Consider the following 9,866-nt stretch of genomic DNA (forward strand, 5'->3'; position numbering starts at 1 on the left):
GTTTTAGTTACCTCCGAAATTCACTGTTTTGCTGCGTTAAAAGTGTAGCATTTATTTTATTTTTCCCATTTTTAGATAATTTAATACGAGGAATGGCAAAGGGAATGAGAAGGAATGAGACCGGTGCGCCCCCTAAACCTCATGCCGTCGATCGTTGTTGGTCGTTCCGAAGTTTGCGTTGAAGTATGCATCGAATCGGGACACGGCACTGCACGAGCTGCGCGCACTGCGTCGATCATTGCCGAAGCTTCCGCCGGCAAACGCCCCATCGTCCAGCTGGTCCACCGAGAAGGTGCGCGTCGTCAGCAGCATCCCCACCGAGGACGTAGTGCGCGTGATGTTACCCTGGGAGGGGAATTTCGCGACACAGCTGCACAACTTGCCGAAATTGGTGGCTGATGATGCGCCCGCCGGATCAAGAGCCTCCGTACCGTGGTGATTGGTCGATAACGTCTGCAGGTAGTCGACGGTGACAATACGCCCGTTACAGTTTGCGCAGTACACAGAGCTCGGTGGTGGAGCAGGAGGACCTCCAGGAGTGGAGAGGTGAACGCCATCCGCTGTGTGCTGCTGATGCTGATCGCGACAGACTGGACAGTAGTGGCGGATCATGTCGTAGCTGGATGAGATGGGAGCAGACTGACTGGTGGTAATACTTGGTGGTTGACTCGACGGAGGACTGCTGGAATCGCAAAGGCAAGAGCTTTGCACGAAGGAAGCAGATGTGGTCAGCTGTGATTGGGTGGTTCTGTTGGAGTCGATCGTTTCCTGACTGCTTCCGGTGGATCTGAAACGCCGTAGGCATTAAATTCTGCTATATCGAGACACAATCGAAGTACAACTTACATTCCATGGCCGCTGGAGGCCTCATTTCCGTACCCAAACAGGTACGCGTCAATTTCCTGCATCTGATTGAAGTCCAGTGAGTTGTAACTGTTCTGCACTGCAGATGCGGAGGGCGCAGGATTGGGCTGTACCAGCCTAGGCTCGTCTAAACTGCCCCCAAACATTTGCCAGGGACGATCGGGTTGCACGGAACCATTCCAGATGGGAGTTGGTAGGATGGGACGATTACAAGGCTCGATATTACTGCTCGGTGACATACTATTACTAGCAGACGTAGTAGTAGCAGTAGTAGTAGCAGTAGTAGAAGTAACACCGATACTACTTCGATCATTATTTGCTAGATCACAATTAATTGCAAATGGCATTGCCATCGGGACAGTGGAGCTGGTACTGGAAGGAAGCGAATGGGTCAATGAGTCTGCACTGGAAGAGCCTGTATTAGCAGGTAGATAGTTTATTCCGATCGCGACCGGAACAGCGTCTTCCGGATGGCTGCCCGATACGCTGCCGCCGTTCGTAGCGCAGCTGCTGGCCGCTGGCGGGGCGCCACTATGGAGCGCGAAAAACCGGGCATTGCTCTGGTCGTACGTTGGTGGCGGGCTGGACGTGGATTGGCTGACAACGCTCTGGATCGGGCCCGCAGTCGACGCTGGAGTTTCTGTAAGCGCCATTCTAAACGTCAAAGCTTACACTTGAAGGACGTTCCGAGTGCATCGGCCTACGCCGCTCTACTTACCCAGTATGCGCGAGCTGATCAAGAAGTCACCGCCCTCGTCCAGGGTGCTCCAGTTCGCTAGCCGCAGATCGTAATCCTCTCCATCCAGGTCCGCATCGGAGTAGCGATCGTAGGCGTCACTGTCCGGCTGTGGTGATGTCGGTCCCTGATCTCGTCCGCCAGCAACGACCAAGCCCATCGAATAGCCACTCGAGGAAGGTAGACTGTCCGATTCCGGGGGCAGCTGTACCTCCAGGATGGGATTGTGTACCTCGGACGTGTTGCTCTGGCGGCGCGATCGTCTCATCCGGCTGCGACGCCCCGAGGCGGACGATGAGGAACGTCGCCGGCGCTTCCGCTTCATCTCCTCGTCCATGCCGACCTTGATGATCTCGTCGTAGTCGGGCGGCGCTTCGTAAACCGGCGGGTCGTCCAGCTCTTCCGCGCCGTGCGTGTTGTTGCTGTCTACATGAATAACGCTCACTATGGATGGATTCTTCATGCTGTACTGCGGCTGGGGCAGAGATGGGCGCAGTCTACTTACCTAACAGCTCGCTGATCGTTTGCAGCTGGCTCTGGAGTTCCCGCTGCTGGCGGGCCCGATTGCCCGTACGATACAGCAGCACGATGAGGGCCGAGATGAGCATGATCAGCCCGAGACTGCTCGCGATGAAGATGATCGTGGCGGTACGCAGATCTGGATAGCGATCCATCTTCGGAAAGTAGTAGTTGGGTGTGTGGGCGTACCAGCGACGATCCATCGGACCACTGGACCACTCCTGGACGCAGCTCTCCGGCTCGTCACTGTTGTCGCCGCAGTGGTCGAACCCGTCGCAGTGCAGCTGTATCGGGATGCACTTTCGATTTTGGCACAGAAATTCAGTTCCCATGTAGCAATCTGGACCGATAAGAAGTGTCAAATATGTGCGAAGAAAGCATACGATCAGACCACTTACCCAAATAGCTGAATCCCGAGTAGACTAGCGCCAATCGTGACAGATGTCCAAAGGAGGCTCTAAGATGCACATAGAACCCGGACGTGAGCGGCACGACGAGATCCTTCCGCACCAGCGCACTGTCCGCCTTCGTCACACTGAGCACCGTCCCGTCCGACGTCGTACCCTGTATGATGGTCAGCATCGAATGTGGGCCGAGCTTCTCGAACGTGTCCACCTTCAGCGAAAGATGCGTCTTCAGGTGGGCGTACGTGTTCGGTGGCTTGATCAACCAAACACAATCATAGATCCGGCTCTCATTAGCATTGTTCAGCATCTTCATCATCGTAATAGCGCCGCCAATGTTTTCCACCACACCGCCGCAGTTCGTGTTCGGGTGTAGAGCCACGTCCGAGGCGCTGGTAGCGTGCAGGAAGGACACCAGCGCCCGGTATCCCAGCGCAGAGCCACCGTTCGCATAGAACCGTATGATCATAGACGGGCCGGTGCTCTGGAAGACGGGCGGACGAAAGATTGATCCCGATACCGCTCCCAACCGCTGCCCATTCCAGTCGTAAAACTCCATCGTGGATGTTTTGGCCAGCTGAAAGTCGCTGAAGATCACATTGATCCGGCACGCTTCTACATTGCAGCTGAGCACGTACTCTTTGCCGAAGTCGCGCGGATAGTACGACGGGAAGTACGGTGTGGTGATGATCCGATGATGCAGATAGTTGTTAATGCTGGTGATGTTTTGGGCCGGTCCAGGATTCGCTTGTATCGTTTCCCGATTTCCTGCGGAAAAGATTAAAGGAATGCTTTAGGACCCTCTCTCCGGGAACTTCGTCCAACGCGTCCAACTGCTTACGTTCCGCAACGTATTCCAGCGTGAAGGCATGGGTGTGGTTGCTCCAGTAGACGAACTTGATCAGCACGGAGCGGGTCTGCGTTTGGTAGACCACGTCGTGGCCACAGTTTCGCCGACCGGTGTATTCCGTCGAATCGAACGGTGGCTCGGTGAACTCGAGATAGTCGCACCGACACGGTGGCTCATTATGCACCGAACATTTGGCTGGGAAGTTCGAGTAGCTTTTCGACGGGGTGGCAACAATCGATAGGGATTAAAATTATTATCCAACACCCCCTGAATGGTTGATCCGTTTTGGCCAAGCGCCAAGTGGGCAAGTGTTGATTGTTGGGTGCTTACCTTAATGAGATTTTAAAATTGCACGACGGACAGGTTACCAGCTCGAGCGTACAGACGTTGGGGACGAACGTTTGGTTGACGAGTGCGGCTCGAGGGATCTGGAAGGTTGGAGGAAAAATGGTGAATGCATAACGCATTAGGGATAGGCAAAGACCTTTTTCCGTTATTTAGTTATATTTTATCTCTCTAATGATTCAATTTAGGCTTGGAATGGAATAGAATTAGACAAGATGTACGTCCAACTGTATTCTAAAAACAACTGAATATCACAGGTTTTGTGTTTGAGGTGATCATTCAGTGAAGTCAGTGTCGTTCGTTATGGTTCCTTATACTAGGTAACTGTTGTGCCAGTGTTCATTAAGTACAAGGGATCACAGGTTTTCACAGCATCAACCTGACTTCCAAGAGTATCAAGGGAGTAAAAACGCATCCTTGACGAACATTTTAATATTGATCCTTTCTCATTAAATTATATCCGGTATCATAATATCCAGGATATTCTACTACTGTCTCTGCCAAGCCTAACCAGTTCCGTTTCTTTTTGATATCAAAAATTTTAACTTTGACTGGTTTTTTTAAGAGGTTGGTGCACTCGATCTGTACAAGATTTGAACACAGGACGAGCAAGACGCGATGCCATGGTTTCCACAGCTGGACTACAGCACCAACTCTGCAGTGTCCAGTTATTACTGTATTCTATTTCCCGCTAGCAATATTGATACAGAGCCGCTATACTCTAATCTAAAGAAGGTTATATGTTTCACATGTTTTGTTTTGCACTTCACTTCCACTATTCGTTTAGGTAACCGTCATTCATCCGTTGAAAGTAACACACGCGCCTCAGATAACAACAGTCCTTGGTGCGTCTTAGTACTTCTAAGCCAGCTTATAAGCCTTGACCTTTGTATGCAGCCATTGTCCATTAGGTCACCGTATACGACTCACTGTATATCCAGTGCCAACCAAAGACGCTAATTGCAGCAAACGCGATCCAATACTTTCATTCCCACATGCATTCACAGTCCACTAGAGGTTGAATTTTGAAACCAATTGAAAAACAGTACGTTCTTCATGAATACGTCATCGATCACTCCACATTTCCGTTTGATTTCTGGCGCTACAACATTTGCCGCGTTTGACGCGTTATAATTGGCACTGTAATCCAATTAACGGCCTTAAATGACTCACAGAAATCGATTGCATTGCACCACAACCACCACCGCGAAGACACTTACGTAAGGCACGGACACATTGGTCGCCTGCAGTTGGCCACGATCGCCCAGCTCGAAGTACACCCGGTGGCCATTGTACACGCCGCAGATCTCATTGCTCCGGAACACTTTCGGCAAACATTGGACCGGCGAGAGGCACAGGCACAGCGCTAGCAGTGCGATAGCGAACGGAACTGAGCAAGGATTGCGTTTAGCCAACCGGCCACTATAAAGCATACTCGAACTCGCGATAATCCTGATTTTGGGTACTGGTTCTATTTTCGAAAAGGATTCAGATTCCACCTTTCAACCACGGACACGTTTCACGTTTTTGGCGCGGTATTGCAATAGGTTGTGAAAAACGGGAACCGAATTGCTTTGCTAAGAGTCACTTCCGCAGAGCTGTGGTAGGTGCGTGTTCGTTCCGTTTGAAAGTCGCGTTGATACTGATTTCCTACGGCCCTCTTGGGATAACGACAACGGCTTTCCGGAAGCCATACGACTGCCACAGTGGAAGGAAGATAGGCTCAACAAGGGACACTATTGGGTACGCGGTTGTTATATCGTTCAGCGCGAAATGTGCGGGAATAGGGCGACAACAAAAAACACACACATAAGAGCCATGTTACGCTGTGTTTTCGAAAGTGTCCAACGCCGCAACGGCTAATGGCGTGTTGCTTTGGCTGTGTATCTCTTAGCGTCTTTCCGTATGGTGCGCATTTGTTACATCCGTTCTACGTTATGAACGGGTAGAATGGGGATTTACTATTTAAACCAGCACAACAGCAAGTACCCGGCCTAAGCTTACGACAGTGGCCAGTGGATTTAAAATTGTTTGCCTAGAAACAGAACAGAACAAAGGGACAAAGCATAGTTCCATAAAAGGAAATCTATTCATTTTCCCCACTCGAACCCGTTCAATCGTCTGTGTCTGTCTGTTGTTAAGGGTCAATTGGGGCAACAATTTACATAACTTCGGACGAATACGAAAAAAGAGCTATTTGCACACTCATTACGACATACGCCGGGCAAGGAACTGGGTGTGCGTGTGCACACCTTATCCGCCTTGGGCCGGCATTTATTTAAGCCACGCAGCGACGAAATGTAACACCTGAGACCGTACTTAGAACTCCATCTTCAGGTCGCTCAGTGCCGCCGCCTTGCCTTTGAACGTTTGCTCGAGCTTGCGGAGAAACTCCTCGAATATGACCGTTCCCTTGAACATGCTCGTTTTCTTGTAGTCCTTAATCTTCGACCGGTTCTCCTCGCCCTCCACCGTATTCTTTTCGTCGAATGCGTTCACTTCCTTCAGGAGATCGCTGTAATGACCAACAAAAAAAGGTGTTACACATTACGCGTGCACGCATAATCCTACGCATAATTCGCAAACTTGTGCAATAGCATACATTATCGTTGGCACATCGGTCGGATCAAACTTGGAGGCAATGTTCGGGTTGAAGGGTATGCACACCTTGCCCGTCTTCGGATGCACGCAGAAGGGCGACTTCAGCAGATGGTTAAAGCCCTTCGTGACGTTAATGTCGAGGCGCGGGTAGGTGAACGCAAGCGTTACTTCCTCCACGATGAACTTGAACCGCCGGTACCTGTTGCTGTTGCCGGACATGCGTAGTTCGTCAAAGTACGCCACGAACTCCTTCCACACGCCCTTCGAATCGTTCGCCACCGCTTTGAAACGCTTTTCGAGCTCCGCCCGCACGGATGCATCCTGCACGAGCGCCAGCAGCTTCCGCACACCCTCCGGCTTGCCGAACATGTTCTGATCCACCAGGCAGATCTCCTCGAACAGTGGCGCAACGATGCGATAGGCGCGCCGCACGCTGTGGTGCATCTCGTCGTGTATGATGACGCGCGAAGCCGTCCCCTCGCCGCCCGATATCAGCAGGTTCAGGTACATGGCGATGGCGGACCGGGCGGCCGTATCCAGATGGCGGGCCGCCTTATCCGACACCCAGCAATGGATGCCGCGCCGACCGCTGAACACCCACAGCAGATGCTCGAAGCCAAAGTCTTCGCGCAGCGCCTCGTCCAGCACGCGGCACGCAATCGACATAAACTTCCAGCACAGCTGGCACACGTTCGCCTCGTTGCAGCACGTGCGAATGTCGTCGTAGTCGGTCATGTCGATATCGAACACCAGCTCCCGCTGGACCGGCTGGATGGCGGTGCTGCCCCGGTGATCCTTCGGCCGGATGTTGTACACCGCACCGATATCGATCTTGAACGGTGCCTTCGAGCATATTTCCCGCTCCAGCTCCTGCTGCGTCTCGAACGATTGGTAGCGTATGTAGATGTCGTCCTGCAGGGTGAAGGAAAATTCTCGGTTCGAAAACACGGACGATTCGGCTAGGGTGGACGCACGGGAAAGTATGAAGTGGGGAGAAGAGACCAAAAATAGTAGTAACGAATTAATGAATGAAACGGTAGCGCCGGGAACGTAACAGTTTCTCTGGGGAATAATAAGCGAAAAGCACTTACATCGTCCGTACGACATCCACCGGTAGAACTGCTTGTGGGGGAACAGTCGTTTGTAGTAGAGTGGCAACAGGTCCTGCAGTATGTTGGGATCGAACGATGCTTTTGGTTTCACGGTAGAATCTTCCAGTTCAGGCATTTTTACAACTATTTAATAGAAGCAACTTGGAATTGTTTGGACGCACTGCGTTTTATGGGAATGCAAACGATCGATCGAATAAAATGCGCGCCAAACTCACGTAAACAAATAAACAAACGTTCCCGTTGACAGTTGTCATTTTACAGCGGTGTCAAATACAGCGGTACTTCTTTGCGGTACGCTCTGGTAAATTTGTTTATTTATTATTCTAATTATCGAGGGTTTTTTTTACTCGAATTCCGGTGTTATTTCTTAAAAGTAGAAAAATGGAAATTTTTTAAAACAATTTTGTAGGAATGTCGTGAAATCATGCATTGGAAGCAAGCCTTCGCAATAGCCAAGGTAAATAGAGATACCTTTCAAAACGTCACCAAGCTGGGCTCACCTGATGTATACGTATGTTGCACAGGTGTCACAAATTCTTCTAAAAAAAGAGAAAAGCACAAGAGAAAAAGTGTAAATACGAACGTTTTCCTCCGAAAAAAGAGTATCGCCAAGCGTGTTGCAATCAAGATTCAATGCTAAAACTGTCCCCGGGTAGGCGTGGAATCGGGCCACGTCGGAGATAGACTGCCGTGGCGAAGCAGTAGCACATTATTCTGCGGACGATAAGAAAGCAGACCACAACATCTATACACATACATTGCACGGGCCAGGAGGCAGAAGGGTGACGAAAGCAGGCGACAGTGAAAGCATCCGCCCGCCTTGGTGTCACTGGCATCGAGAGACGGAAAGGCAAGAAAACACCAACACCCCCATTCATCACCGCTGTCGTCGTGTGGCAAAACTGTCCCGGACGGGGTGTGATCCGTCGACGGCGGAACGTCCGGCACCATGTACTGCCTGCAGTGTCTCATCCCGGTGCTGCTGATTCCCAAGCCAACGAACCCGGCCCTGATGCAGACGCATGTGATGTTTATCGTGCTCTATCTGATCGGCTTCTTTCTCGAGCGCAAACCGTGCACCATCTGCAGCCTGGTGTTTCTGATGGCCGTGTTCCTGATCTGCAACAGTGGCGTCGGCAACTGCTTGTTCTGGGGCAATTGTGAGGGCCACACGTGCGATAACGGCTAATCGAACCGGACGCGAACAGATCGAAGACGCGTGAGCTGATGCGCTGGTAGGGCAGTGGTTACTTCCTTGTTTACTACTTTGATTTTAAACACTTTCTATCCTGATTTATCTCTCCATTTCCACCGTTTTCTATCCAAAAATGGCCAAAGATTTAGACAAATGCGTGTTAATTGTGAGGGTGCACGGGGAGTTGAAAGCGAAGCGAGACAGAAACCTTCGGTTTAGAGCGCTAGCACCATGTTTAGGTAAAATAATTCTGTTTTTTTTTTCGTTTTAGATGTTGAGTTTGAAATTGTTTAGAAAAAAAAATGCCTTACGATTGGATGTAGGTTTCGTTGTTTCACTCGTGTCGGGTTGATAGGTAGTTTTCGTTTTTTTGTTTGTTTTGAGAACACAAAGACTGCAGGACGCAGATCAATCTTAAACGCAAAGGCGGTTGTGCTGTAAACGGGAGATTTGATAAACTAGCTTGAAGCGTGCATGCAGGCGAGCGCAGCATAAACATAAACATTAAAAAAAAAACATTAGTCGTAGCTTGCCCGATGTGATTGATACTGGAGAAGGTGTGCGCGAAGGTGGGCATGTGTCCAACGGAATTAGGAAGCAGCAAAAGCTTAGAGAAAACATACAGGATAGAGCAACAGAAACAGAAAACTTTACTAGCTTAAAGTAGTGACACGTTTTTGGAACAGTAATCGATACGGCGTATAGTACGCATTCAGGATTAATGGTTGTTCGTTAACGATATTTATACATTGGCAGTTCTAAATTCAAAATTGATAAAAACGTCCCCCCTATCACTGTTCTGGCCGCAGCAGCTGGTCATTAAGGAATGTGTGCTTCTATCCCAAGAAGTGCCCAAAAAAAAAAAAAATTAGTCCCTCAAAAATGCGCATCATTACTCCCTAGGGTGTCACTAGTGTGGTTTCGTGAGGGAATTTAAGCTATACTTTTCCTTCAAAATATCAAAAAACAAACCACCCACAGTGGGTTAAAGGAAAAAGGCGCAACAAAGCCGCTACAAAAGCAGCAATACTCACGCGAACTCAGCTCGCGCAGCGTGTTTGCGAGGGGTGCAATTCGGATAACGATAACTTGTACATAGTTATGAACATACATGTAGTATTTATTTTTTTAAAATTACAATCCCTAATGTCCTTAGGTTAGCGTGTTGAAAATCAATTAAAGCAGCAGCTGTACACACCATTAAATAAAGCCAACTCAAAATAATTTCAAATTGTAACCG

The 9,866-nt window shown here is 49.7% G+C and overlaps 3 protein-coding genes across 4 annotated transcripts; 1 reads left to right on the forward strand and 2 right to left on the reverse strand.

Moving 5' to 3' along the window:
* Positions 1-19: 19 nt before the first annotated feature.
* On the reverse strand, positions 20-5,368 carry LOC120895266. 2 transcript variants are annotated; one of them, XM_040298450.1, is made up of 8 exons: positions 4,939-5,368; positions 3,704-3,801; positions 3,365-3,585; positions 2,518-3,291; positions 2,106-2,459; positions 1,583-2,026; positions 847-1,504; positions 20-787 (listed from the first exon to the last, which is right to left on the reverse strand). In XM_040298450.1, the coding sequence occupies exons 1-8, from the start codon at positions 5,149-5,151 to the stop codon at positions 133-135; spliced, it is 3,417 nt and encodes a 1,138-aa protein (XP_040154384.1). In that variant the 5' UTR covers positions 5,152-5,368; the 3' UTR covers positions 20-132. The 2 variants fall into 2 exon arrangements, with proteins under 2 accessions (XP_040154384.1, XP_040154375.1); XM_040298441.1 differs by having other exon boundaries at positions 1,583-2,044.
* Positions 5,369-5,926: 558 nt separating this feature from the next.
* Positions 5,927-7,666, reverse strand: LOC120897366 (DNA primase small subunit). The gene is made up of 3 exons (XM_040302203.1): positions 7,411-7,666; positions 6,321-7,278; positions 5,927-6,233 (listed from the first exon to the last, which is right to left on the reverse strand). The coding sequence occupies exons 1-3, from the start codon at positions 7,544-7,546 to the stop codon at positions 6,038-6,040; spliced, it is 1,290 nt and encodes a 429-aa protein (XP_040158137.1). The 5' UTR covers positions 7,547-7,666; the 3' UTR covers positions 5,927-6,037.
* A 279-nt stretch (positions 7,667-7,945) lies between these two features.
* On the forward strand, positions 7,946-9,850 carry LOC120908456 (bladder cancer-associated protein). Its single transcript, XM_040319440.1, has one exon. The coding sequence runs from the start codon at positions 8,381-8,383 to the stop codon at positions 8,618-8,620; it is 240 nt and encodes a 79-aa protein (XP_040175374.1). The 5' UTR covers positions 7,946-8,380; the 3' UTR covers positions 8,621-9,850.
* Positions 9,851-9,866: the final 16 nt, after the last annotated feature.

This window comes from Anopheles arabiensis, chromosome 2, assembly GCF_016920715.1.
Source record: "Anopheles arabiensis isolate DONGOLA chromosome 2, AaraD3, whole genome shotgun sequence".
NCBI lineage: Eukaryota > Metazoa > Arthropoda > Insecta > Diptera > Culicidae > Anopheles > Anopheles arabiensis.